This window comes from Sarcophilus harrisii, chromosome 5 (assembly GCF_902635505.1).
Source record: "Sarcophilus harrisii chromosome 5, mSarHar1.11, whole genome shotgun sequence".
In the NCBI taxonomy this organism is placed as follows: domain Eukaryota; kingdom Metazoa; phylum Chordata; class Mammalia; order Dasyuromorphia; family Dasyuridae; genus Sarcophilus; species Sarcophilus harrisii.
The window spans coordinates 114,504,573-114,518,318 of NC_045430.1; the positions used below are offsets into that span (position 1 = coordinate 114,504,573).

At 32.2% G+C, this 13,746-nt stretch overlaps 1 protein-coding gene across 24 annotated transcripts in view; it reads left to right on the forward strand.

Moving 5' to 3' along the window:
* Window positions 1-13,746, forward strand: part of PLEKHA5 (pleckstrin homology domain containing A5) — a 192,457-nt gene that overhangs the window by 114,179 nt on the left and 64,532 nt on the right. For 23 of the 24 annotated variants that reach the window (XR_004229542.1, XM_031938400.1, XM_031938401.1 and 20 more), the window contains one exon: window positions 2,308-2,775. Coding sequence is in view for 22 of the 24 variants with exons in the window: in XM_031938400.1 (XP_031794260.1) it covers window positions 2,308-2,775 (468 nt within the window). In the remaining 2 variants the exon portion in view is untranslated. Of the gene's footprint in view, window positions 1-2,307; window positions 2,776-13,746 lie in introns of those variants that run through there. The other variant, XR_004229543.1, reaches the window with a different exon arrangement.

Consider the following 13,746-nt stretch of genomic DNA (forward strand, 5'->3'; position numbering starts at 1 on the left):
CTAGGCATTGATCCATACTTAACGCCGTACACCAAGATAAGGTCAAAATGGGTTCATGACCTAGGCATAAAGAATGAAATTATTAATAAATTAGAGGAACATAGGATAGTTTACCTCTCAGACCTGTGGAAGGGGAAGGTCTTTATGACCAAAGCAGAACTAGAGATCATTACTGATCACAAAATAGAAAATTTCGATTATACCAAACTGAAAAGTTTTTGTACAAACAAAACTAATGCAGACAAGATTAGAAGGGAAGCAATAAACTGGGAAAATATTTTTACAGTCAAAGGTTCTGATAAAGGCCTCATTTCCAAAATATATAGAGAATTAACTCTAATTTATAAAAAATCAAGCCATTCTCCAATTGAAAAATGGTCAAAGGATATGAACAGACAATTCTCAGATGAAGAAATTGAAACTATTTCTAGTCATATGAAAAGATGCTCCAAGTCATTATTAATCAGAGAAATGCAAATTAAGACAACTCTAAGATACCACTACACACCTGTCAGATTGGCTAAGATGACAGGAAAAAATAATGATGATTGTTGGAGGGGATGCGGGAAAACTGGGACATTGATGCATTGTTGGTGGAGTTGTGAACGAATCCAACCATTTTGGAGAGTAGTTTGGAACTATGCTCAAAAAGTTATCAAACTGTGCATACCCTTTGATCCAGCAGTGTTACTACTGGGATTATATCCCAAAGAGATTATAAAGAAGGGAAAGGGACCTGTATGTGCACGAATGTTTGTGGCAGCCCTTTTTGTAGTGGCTAGAAACTGGAAACTGAATGGATGTCCATCAGTTGGAGAATGGCTGAATAAATTGTGGTATATGAAAATTATGGAATATTACTGTTCTGTAAGAAATGACCAACAGGATGATTTCAGAAAGGCCTGGAGAGACTTACACGAACTGATGCTGAGTGAAATGAGCAGGACCAGGAGATCATTATATACTTCAACAACAATACTAGATGATGACCAGTTCTGATGGATCAGGCCATCCTCAGCAACGAGATCAACCAAATCATTTCTAATGGAGCAGTAATGAACTGAACTAGCTATGCCCAGAAAAAGAACTCTGGGAGATGACTAAAAACCATTACATTGAATTCCCAATCCCTATATTTATGCACACCTGCATTTTTGATTTCCTTCACAAGCTAATTGTACAATAATTCAGAGTCTGATTCTTTTTGTACAGCAAAATAATGTTTTGGTCATGTATACTTATTGTGTATCTAAGTTATATTTTAATATATTTAACATCTACTGGTCATCCTGCCATCTAGGGGAGGGGGTGGGGGGGGGGTAAGAGGTGAAAAATTGGAACAAGAGGTTTGGCAATTGTTAATGCTGTAAAGTTACCCATGTATATATCCTGTAAATTAAAGGCTATTAAATAAAAAAAAAAAAAAAAAATTAAAAAAAAAAAAAAAGATGAAAATGTTTGGCATAAATTAGACATCAGCATAATCAAAGTTTTCAATCAAGAAACGAAAGGTTTTAAAATGATAATTATAAATAATTAAGTAATTAATAATTCTAAGTAACTTCCAATAATATAAATTGAAGGAAAAACATGGAATATAAGTTTTCTGGGTAATTAAAAACACAGGAAACAGCACTAGAAAAATGAATGATTACTCTGGGGGAGGAGGATGAAGGCTAACACAGTCTCCATTAGTAAATAATTTTCCAAACATTTTCTAAAATATTACTTTTACAGCCAAGTAAACACAAAATAATTTTGCCACATGTTAACGTCATTCCCCTTTGTTTTATCATCTTTAGAAATTAAAAATGTTGTTCATTAAATTCTGTAAACTATTCCATAATTTTTTTTTTCATCTTTTCTCACTAGTCTCAGTCCAATTTTTTTAACCATTTTTGTTGATTCTAAACATTTTTCATCCAAATTTTCTGCATTTTTTGAAGTTGGGTATAACATTCTTACCATTGTTGTAATAAAAGCATTACTATGTTGTACTTATATTTTAATATAATTCCATTTATGCACATTTGTTATCCACTGTGAATTCTCCTCTCCCATGAATACTTCCCACCACTATCACCACAAGTTATAATCATGTATCTATCAAAAGTGATTTTAGTTGTTTTTTTCCTAGAGCATGTTTAGGGAAAAAATAATGATGATAACTTACATTTATATAACACATAAAGGTTTGTTAAATAGTTCACTAAATTATTTAATTTGAACCTCATATCAACAATAATACTATTTATTATTTTATCTGCTTTTACTAAATCACCTATAATTTTTTTTTTTTGCTTTCAGAGTGGATAAAATAACATCTGAGAAGGTACCAACTAGAGAAGTCAATAATATTTCCAACCATAGGGTGCTAATTAAACCAGAGACACAAAGCAACCAGAAAAAGAAAGAAATAAGAAAAAATGAAGAGAAAAGGGCCTTAGAAGCTGAAAAATATGGATTTCAGAAGGATGGTCAAGATAGACCTTTAACAAAAATTAATAGTGTAAAATTGAATTCTTTGCCTTCTGAATATGAGAGTTTAACAACCAACACAAATCAGCCCGGACGCTACAGGCCATCTCAGACCAATGGTTCAGATACTAAAGCAGTCAACGTTAGCCTTTCAGACCTTAGAAGTGGAAGTCATCATAATACTATGCCAATTCATATCGAGTCTGATAGAGTTATACAGAGAACTAATTCGATGTTGCAACTGGAGCAGTGGATTAAGATCCAGAAGGGCAAAGGTCATGAGGAGGAGACTAGGGGGTAAGTTTCCTATTATATTTTTATGAATTCTCCATTTGGTCAGATAATTTTTATCCCAGCAAGATTCTTTAGTAAAATTTACAAATATTTAAAATGTTATACTTTCCATACCAATATGAGTTGTATTCATTTCATGATCTGTTATAAACCTATCTGGTAACAAAAAGTGAGACTTGTTCAGTAGTTTTCAGTTGTGTCCAACTTTTTGTGACCCCATTTGGAATTTTTTTTTTTTTTTTTTTTTTTGCAAAAATACTATGGTTTGCCATTGTTTTCTCCAAATCATTTTATAGATAAGGAAACAGATGGTTATGTGACCTGTCTAGGATCACACAGCTGGTTAAGTAGTTGAGGCCAGATTTGAACTCACAAAGATTTGTCTTTCTGACTCCAGACCCAGCACTCTTTTCACTGTACCACCTAGAACCCCTTCTAGAGCCAGACAAACCAAACCATCTTCTACATACCTGTCAAACTGATATTCTTAAAGCACAAGCCTGGTCATATCACTCCCTGACTCAAGGAGCATGGTGACTTCTTGCTTCTAGATAAAGTGCAAATTCCTATTTGGAATTTAAAACCCTTCACAATCTTGCTAACATCTGTTTTCCCTTATTGGTTTCACATTATACCCTCTCATTTACTCCAGATGCCCAGCAGACTGGCTTACTTGGAATTCCCAGTACACAACATCCTATCCTTCATCTATATCCCTTTGAACAAGCTTGTGCCTTTAATTGGAAAATTTTTCCTTCTGCCATCTGGCTTTTAGAATCTTTACATCCTCTTCCAGTTGTTAATGCTTCTTTCTCTCCCAGTAATAATCCTTCGTTTCTATTTTATGCATATCTGTATATTATGCTTCAGTGCCTTCATTTTACAAATGAAAAAATTAAGTCACAGAGAAGTTAAATTAATTTCCTAGTTGACGCAGCTAGTAAAGATCTGAGGCAGGATTTGAACTCAGATCTTACTGACTCCAAGTCCACCCTTCTATCATATTCTACTCACTATTTCATGCTACTTCACAAAAGAATTGTATAGGCCATGTGAAACTTTAATGCTAATCTGAGAAATTTGTATTTTATCCTATCCTATCCACAATAGTCACTCGAGTCATTTGCCCAAAGTAGTAGCATGGTCAGACCTTTATTTTACGAAGATTATTTGTACACCAATGTGGAGCATAAATTGGACAAGGCAGAGACCAGAAGAAGGAAAAACAAATAGAATATTATTGAAACAGCCTGACTGACTAGTAATGAAAAAAGAACAGATTTGGGAGATGCCATTAACCTCAGTACACTCCAAATTGGTTTTCCTCTGGTTTCCTTCAAAGCTTATCTCAAGTGTCATCCTACATGATCTCTTTTCCCTTTAGCTAATCTTTTCAATCCCTCCCAAATTTTTTTTAAAATTTTATGCATAGTTTGCATTTATTTATTTGTGTACATGGGTTTTTGCCCAATGGTCAGAAAGGTCTTAAGGTCAGAAATAATTCATTTTGCCCTCAGCATCTGAAATAAAGCCTCACACAAAGTATTATTTGAGTACAGACCTCCTTTATAAATTTGATTTAGTACAGTTGCTTTGTTTTACTCAATATCATTCTAACTTTCTCTAAATTGAATTCAATACTATAATGTTTGAGATCAAAAGTTCTAGTTCTACTGTCTTAAGTGATATGAAGAGTTTTTTATAGTAATCTCTGAAGATGTTGACCATCTTTTGAGGCAAAGAGGAAGGCAGGAGAATGTCCTTTCTCCTCTTTCACTTTTCTTTCTTGAATATGCTTGATTGAAGTGGCTTTACTTAGTTAAGTCTCCTTGGACTTTCCTTTTGTGGCATAATACCAAGTTGCTTATCAGATTGGGTGAACTAATTCAGGTTTGTCAAATGTCTTATATATTTTGTCATATTTCCCATTTTGTTGAATGTGAGGAGAAACCGCAAATTTGTATTAATTTGTATCTTTTTAAAATTCTTAATGATTTGATATATGTTTTCATGTGATCATTTTATACTGTGCAATTCTTGTTTTGAAAACATTTTGTTAATGTCCTTTGACCATTTGTCTATTTGGTAGCAGCTTTTGTTGTTTTTATGCATTTTGATCAGTTCTCTGTACATTCTGAGCATCAGGTTTTTTTAGAGAAGATATTTTGTCTAAATATTTTCTCACTCAAGAGTTTCCAATTTTGTTGATTTTATTGTTTTATTTCTAATACGTTGATTTATTTGTGTAAGAACTTTTAAAATTTTGTATAGTTGATTTCTTTTTTTTAATTATTATTTCTTGTATCTCTTATTTAGTTAAGAATTTTTTCTAACCGTAGCTGTGAATTGTACTTTGTCTTGTTCTTTTTTCATTGCTCTTTTTCGAAAGTTTGCCTTATTATTTGAAGCATATTGTGGCATATGATATGTGTCACTAATACTAAACCTAATCTCTGACAAACTGTTTTCCAGTTTTCCCACCAGTCCTTGGCAAAAAGGAAATCTTTCTCCACATAATTTATGTTCTTGGGTTGGCTAATCACTGAGCTATTTTGGGATTAGTTACTGACTGATCTGGTCTTTCCTATTGATTTACTTTACTGTTTCTAATCAATGCTACATAGTTTTCATGACTGCTACATTATAATGTAGTTTAAGATCTAGTAATGCTATACTCCTTTTATTGGTACTTTTTTCTTATTTCTTTTGTAAGCCTTGTGTTCTTCCAAATGAATTTTATTCCTTTTTTGTTTTTCTAAAGCATATTCCATTATTAATCCAATATTATATTAGCATGACCTAACCATGAGCATTAATATGTCTAATATGTAATTTTTTTATTTATAGAAATCTTGTTTTTTTTTTTTGGTAGGTGAATTCCCAGATATTTTACACATTCTGTGATTTTATTTAAAGAAATTTCTATTATTTCTTCTTTGTTAAAAATATACAGAAATGATAATAATTTTTATGAGTTTATTTTATAAATTGCTACTTGGTTTTGTCTACTATTATACTACTAGTTTCTTTGCTAGTTTCTTGGGCTTCTCCTCATATAGCATCTTGTCATCCAAATATAGAGATTTTTTCTGTCTCCTTTGCTAGTGTTACCATTAACAATATTTTTCTTGTATTATTTTTAAAGCTAATATTTTTTAAACTATGTCAAATAATTGGGGTGCGTAGAGAGATCTTTGCTTTATTCTTGTTTGCACAGGAGATGCTTCTAGTGTTCCTCCATTAGAAATGGTGCTAACTTTTGTTTTAAATATATGTATTTAATTATATTAAAGAAAGGCCTTTTGTCTGTTCTTTTTAGGATTTTTATAAGTGCTTTGTTTTGGTCATGTTTTTTTATATTGAAATTTGATGTTTATGTGGACTGTCTCATTTTCCGTGTGTTGAATCATCTTAGTAAAGTTATGAATTCAATTTAGTCATAGTTATTGTTTTCTAGATATCTTTAACTTGGTTTTTCCCTTTACTGCTTCTTTTGATCTTGAAGTAATACTGATGACTTTTCACCATTCTTTTCTAAAATTGTTTAAATACTGTTAAACCATTATTGTCCTGGCTGCCAAATTTCTTCACTTGGCAAGTCAGGTGTTTTCTGACTAAAGCATAAAAAGCTCTTTTCACTACCTTGTCATGACAGTTGGACTTAATTGTGTTATTAAAGGAAAAAAGCAATAGTTCAAACAAAATATTTATAGGATATATGAGGAGTTTAGATTTGTGAAGTGCATAAAGAATAGTTGAAAGGCATTCATATTCTACAATTAACAGTTCAAAGCATGCAAAGAAATTTTCAGAATATATGTGATCAATATAGAAATATTTTCCAATGTCAATTTCCTATTTTTCAGTTTTGATAATTTAAATAGGTCAAGTTAGAGTTGTTTTATAATTATACGCCATATTATTTTTCTGACTTGTAATAATTTTGTTCTTTGCTCCAATAAGTTGGTGGTCTAACTATACAAATGATTTAATGATACAAATAGCTGATTTAAGAATAAGTCCTTTATTAATAACAAGTTGTTTGCTTAGAAACTTTCCTAAGCTCTCAGTTCCTTTTACCAACTGCCTGTTGGACATTTCTAACTATGTATAATGTTTTATTATTGTTTAATTGTTTTTCAGTCATGGCTGATCCCTTTTTATGATTTTCTTGGCAAAGATACAGGAATGGGTTTGCTTGCCATTTCCCTCTCCAGTTCATTTTACAGATGCAGAACCAAGAAAACAGGATTAAGTGACTTCCCCAAGTTCCCACATCTAATAAGTAGCTGAGGCCAAATTTGAACTTCTAAAGATGAATCTTTCTGATTCCAAGCCCACTGTTCTATCCTGTGCCACCTGCCTGTCCTTGTATGTATATCCATAGGCATCTTCAATTCTACAAGTTCAAAAGGAACTCAGTATTTGTCCCTCAAAATCCTCCACCTTCCTTACTTTTTCTGATTCTTGTTATGGTCATAATCATCCTTCTCGTCCATAACTTCAGTCTTAGTTGAAGTGAGTTTGACAAGCTTTGTTAATTTTATGGTGTGCCAGAAACTGGATTATATTTTTGTTTTTCTTTTAATTTGGAATGTTGCTGTTGTTTTGGAACAAATCTCATTGTATCTTCAGTGGTCCAGAGAGCCCTTGGTAAAGGAATACCTTCTTTTAGTAGAATATAATTTATAACTATATTTGGATGTCAATCCATACCTCTGGTTTGTTTTAATTTGTACCACTTTAGTGATGATATGGTCAAGCATTATTATAATGATTTAAGAACTTGTGTTTTCTTTTTTGAAAATTTCTTCATGTGATTTGAACTTTTAATTGTAGAATGAGAATGCTTTTCAACTATTCTTTATATACTTTACAAATCTAAACTCCTCATATATCCTATAAATTTTGTTTGATATATTGCTATTTTCCTTTAATATGTTGTATAATTTTTTTTAATTTCCATGGAGATACTGCTATTATATATCTTTCGTGGAATATTGTATTATTTTAATGTACAGATGAAAAAAATCTTCTTGGATAAAGACATTCAAAATAGAATTTTGCATTAATGAAGCCAGTATTTTCTTTTAGTCAGCAAATAAATTATAGCATAATTGGGTCTTCTATCCTCTGTATTTTTCAATTGACTATGAGCCATAAATATATGGTTTGCTACCAAATAAGGTTTGTATAAGTTTTTCTGCTCCCTGTATCAATCTTTCATCGAGGATAATTGTGCTTCTGAAAGGTGTGTATTCTTATCAAGATTTTGGAGACCAGAAAAGATTGATTATAGGGTTTGATAGTTCAGCAAGATCTTTTCAATTTTTTATAATCAAAATTACTCATATTATTGCCTGCAATCCTCTCTATCCCTTTTTGGTAGTGATAATTTTTCCTTAATTGAGTGGGTGCTCATCAATTGGGAAATGACTGAATTGGTTACAATATATAAATGTGATGGAATATTATTGTTCTATAAGAAATGATAAGCAGGCTGATTTCAGAAAAACCTGGAAAGACTTACATGAACTAAATACTGAGTGAAGTAAGCAGACTAGGAGAACATTGTACCTAATAACAACAAGATTATGTGATGATCAGCTACAATAGACTTAGCTCTTTTCAGCAATACTTAATCCACTTAGACTAGGAATATAAAATGCCATTTGCGACCAGAGAGAGAACTATGGAGACTGATTATATATCAAAGCATATTATTTTCACCCTTTTGTTGTTGTTGTTTGCTTTTTTTCTCATGCTTTTTCCCTTTTGTTTTAATTTTTCTTTCACAACATGACTAATAGGAAAATATTTTTTAAATGATTGTATATGTATAAATCTATATCAGATTGCTTGCTGTCTTGAGGAAGTAAAGGAGGGAGGGAGAAAAAAATTGGAATTCAAAATCTTACAAAATCTTTACACGTCATTGGGAAAATAAAATACTATTGAAATTAAAAAAAAAAAAAAAGATAGATTCTCCTTTCTATAACTATGAATGGTAACTACTTCCCACTTCCACTAATGGAGTTGACCTTTTAGATCTAGGTCATATATTCATTTGGAGTTTAAATGCAGGCATTCATACATTGTGAGTTTTTTATCTAAATCTAATTTCTGGCAGTCTGTGTATCAGGAGTATGAACTCTTTGGAATTATTGAACAATATTCTCTGTATTCATTTGCTTTTAGATATTGTGTTCTTGGTCTCTCCCTCTGGCATTCTTTTCTAATTTGTAACCCAAACCAGGTTGTTTTATAAGGATATAACTGATTTCTGGTCTAATAAGCTACTCACCTTCCTTTTGTTATCATTTATTATATTATAATGTTTCAATTATGACTATTTCTTTTATAACTGTTTTTATTGGTAATGCACAGAAAGACTGATTTCTGTAAACGTATCCTACTTTTACTAAGATTATTGTTTCTAGTAATTTTTTTATTGAATTTCTAGGAAAGACTGAGGAAACTAGCATATTATCTGCAAAAATCAATAATTTCATTATTCTTTGCCTATACTTATTTTTTCAATTTCTTTTGTCTGTATAAAACTTTAGTTTGTATTTCCAGAACTATAACAAATAATATTGCTGTAGATATCAGACCCATCTTTATTGAAAAGATTTTATTAGAAAGGCTTCTAATTTTTCCATTAAAGCTGATTATTTGTTTTGTTTTGTTTTGTTTTTCTTTTTTAATCATATATTTTTTCAGTTAACAAACATCTGTCTGCTCTCTGTGATTCCCTTTCCATGAGGGGAAAAATAAGTAAATGTGTGCAGCATGATATTTGTGGAAATATGTATAGAAGAATTGCACATTTTAAACATTAGATTACTTGCTGTCATAAGGGAGGAGGTGGGGGAAAGGAGGGAAAAAATTTGGAACACAAGGTTTTGCAGCAGTGAATGTTGAAAAGTATCCATGTATATATTATGAAAATAAAAAGCTTTAATTAAAAAAAAAAAAGTAAATGTTAGCAGTAAATATGCAGAGCAAAGTAAATCACATTCCTACTTTGTGTATGTCCAAAAATGTGTGCCTCTATATATAGAATCCATCACCTCTCTTTGAGATATCAGTCCTTTGAAACTGTGATAGATAATTGAATTGTTCATATTTCCTTAAGATTTTCAAAATTGGTTGTTTTTGCAGTGTTGATATATTTTTTAATTATCTCAATATTACAGTTGCCTAGATAATTCCAGAGGATTCATGATAAAAATGCTGTCCGCTTCCAGAGAAAGAACTGGTAGTCTGAATATAGTTTAAAGTGTACAATTTTTCATTTTCTTAATTTTTTTCATGTTATTCTTTTGTTTTTGTTCTTTTTTGGTCTGTTTTCTTTCACAACATGATTAATATGGAAATATGTTTTGCATAATTTCATATAAAACTGCTTACCATTTGGGGAGGGAAGATGGAAAAGAAAGAAATTTGGGACTCAATTTTTAAAAAACTGAATGAAAAAATTTGTTTTAATGTAATTGCAGGGGAAAATATTAGACATAAAATTCTTCCATTTTGCTCACTTTATGTAGCATCAGGTCATTATGAGTGTTCCTCTATCCTTTCCTTATTTTAGACCTCTGCTTACACCCCCTGATTTTACAAATACATTCTATTCCTTCTTTTTAAGGTCATCAAAATGTAGCAAAAATCATATCCAAACTCTCTATTTATTTGTTTTCTTTGATCACTGTTGATATTACAATTCTTAACACTTGCTTGTATCACTTCATCCCTATAAAATTGTCTTCCAACTGCTCATTTTATTTAGCTTTTTTCTGTTTTTCTTTACTTCTGTATTTTTATTTCAAAGTCAAAATGTTTGGGAGCTCTATTTTGTTAAAAGTTCAGTTGTTAAATATTAGATATTTTTGGTTTCAAGTCTATATCATTGTGACTTCTTAAATAGCTCTTTTTTATCTGTTTTCCATGTTAGGGTTTTTTATATGAGATATCTTATTATTTTGTGAAATATATTCTGGTGTCGGTTTGTTTTTTTTTTTTTTTTGTCTTTTGATTTTGTTTTAATATTTCATGATGTCATTAATTCTGTTTGATCTGTTCTAATTCTATTTTTTTTTTTTATTTAATAGCCTTTTATTTACAGGATATAAACATGGGTAACTTTACAGCATTAACAATTGCCAAACCTCTTGTTCCAATTTTTCACCTCTTACCCCCCCACCCCCTCCCCTAGATGGCAGGATGACCAGTAGATGTTAAATATATTAAAATATAAATTAGATACACAATAAGTAATACATGACCAAAACATTATTTTGCTGTACAAAAAGAATCAGGCTCTGAATTATTGTACAATTAGCTTGTGAAGGAAATCAAAAATGCATGTGTGCATAAATATAGGGATTGGGAATTTAATGTAATGGTTTTTAGTCATCTCCCAGAGTTATTTTTCTGGGCATAGCTAGTTCAGTTCATTACTGCTCCATTAGAAATGATTTGGTTGATCTCGTTGCTGAGGATGGCCTGATCCATCAGAACTGGTCATCATCTAGTATTGTTGTTGAAGTATATAATGATCTCCTGGTCCTGCTCATTTCACTCAGCATCAGTTCGTGTAAGTCTCTCCAGGCCTTTCTGAAATCATCCTGTTGGTCATTTCTTACAGAGATCTGTTCTAATTCTAAAAGAAACTGTAATTTGGGTTAGATTTTGTACCTCTTGCAAAATACTTTTAATTCTCATTCCAAACTCTCATTTCTTTTTTTCCATTTCTTTGTCTATTCTCATTTCACTTATGTTATCATTTTTTTTAACACTTAACATCATTTCTTATAGCATTTATATTTGATCTTATGAGTAAGTCATGTTTTTCTTTGTGATTTTGCTTCTTTGGGTAATTTGGGGTAATTTTCCCCTATTGGATTTGTGTCTTAGAATATTGCTGGTTCCAAAGCTCTTTTATTCTCCTTGCTTAGCTGTTTTTCCAGGGATTTGAACAAATTGTCATTGGTGGCCTAACTGGAAGATCTTTTGGACCTGAATCAATGATCATTTAATCTGCCCCTCCAACTGCTTTCCTAGAAAGAAAAATAAATTTGTGATCTACTCTGGGCAACTCTGTGCTTGGAGCTGTGGACTGTATCCAAGAGAGATCCCAGGCATCTCTGTATGTCAGGCATAGCTCAGAGCTCTAGACTTGGGTCTACATACCTGACTCCTGAGAGACAAATCTCTTATTATTTCAAGTTTAGGCTGAGTCTTTGATCAACTCTGGGTATCCTATACTGTTGACATAGTTCAGTGCTCCGAAAGCATAATCTATGATCCCAGGTTACCCATGTGCCATACTTCTTGCCTGTGTTATTTGCATATAGATCATATTCATGATCTTGACCTAGATAGATCATCCACTGCAATTTCTCCTTTGAGTTCCCAAACACTACTGTGACCAGCATTTTCTTAGATAATTGTAGGAAGAAATAGACTGCATTATTTTGGCTGTCTTCCTTGCCCTTGGTTTTAGATAGTTATATTTCAGTCCATTAATTCTTACTCTTTCTAATATTTTCACATAAACCTTGAGATTAGTTAACAAAAATTTGTTGTAGATCCACTCAGCTCAGTTTTCTGATTCTCTTTAACTTTGTTTAGAAGTCAAGGTAGAAGATGCAAATGGTGGGAGTAACTGAGAACTAAAGCTCAGAAAGACAAGATTAGTGATAGGATACTATGAAAGCAGATCCAAAAGAAAATCATAATGTAAGAGTTGAACCAGTTCACTGAGGTGTCAAAATGAATAAGGGAAGAAAGTGTAGCTAGGGGTGACTACATTTCTCAGCTGGTGGCCTGGAAAAGAGCTAAAGGATCAAAAGACTGGAGGTCACGATGATAATTAAGGACTGGATTTGGAATTGCAAGACAGCCAGAAAAGGTGGAATGACAGCAGGTTGTGATCAGAAAGACTTTGAGAGTTCATGAATTGGGCATGACCATATCTGTAACTGAGGTGAAGTAGATGAATGGGTCATAGGAAATAAGGAAGCTCAGGCATGTTGAAGTCCCATAATATAAGGTCAGGAGTCGAGGAGAGAAACACTCCATCAAGGACTGGACTTACTAAGAAAAGTGTCTTGAAGACTGGTCATCAATACCTACCAGAATTCTCACTAAGTGTTTTATGTGGATTGATTGAAACCAAAAGGAGAAGAAATTCTCAGATGTTAGTGGCAAAGAGTGAGTTTGTAAGTGGAAAGCAATAGTGCAGCTCTCCCGCCAAAGAATCAGAGGGAAATGAGAAAAAGGATTGGAAAGAGTGATCAACACATTTGTGATCTTAGGAGGGAGCTGGTCTGAGAAACTGAGGTTGAAAAGAATGAGAAAAGAAAAGATTTAAGATGAAAGCAAGTTTTATCAGTGACTGGCTTTAGGGTACGAAGTGGGATGTTGGAGAGTTTAAGTCAAGGTAGGTAGAAATAAGAATGGGCAATAAGGGGTAGTGAGCAGTTTTTGAACATTTTTGAATTCAGGGTAATTGAGGTGGGGAATGTATAAATGGTAGGAGTATATTAACTATTGATGAAGAGGATAAGAAATTAATACTCATGACTTCAGATGTCTCTATACCAAAAAATAAATAATATGAATAAAATACAATTAAAATTTTCATAGAGCTTTGAAGAAAAGTGCCTTTGAAAAGATAGTCCTCTAGTTTTTTCTGCCTTCACTGCTGCTCTACCCTTCAGGTCCCATATAATCCACTAGTACACTCTTAAGGAACCCTGGGCTCTACTATCTACTTTGCTGTTGGATCTTAAGGACCTTTCTGTCTCCACCGCAGCTGAACTTTTCTATATGGAGTTATCTCCTTAATTAGAGTATGAGCTCATTATGAGTAGGTACTGTCATTTTTTTCTATTTGTATTCCTAACACATAACACACAGTAATCTTTTAATAAATGTGTTTTCATTAATTCATAAGACAGAGCCATAAGG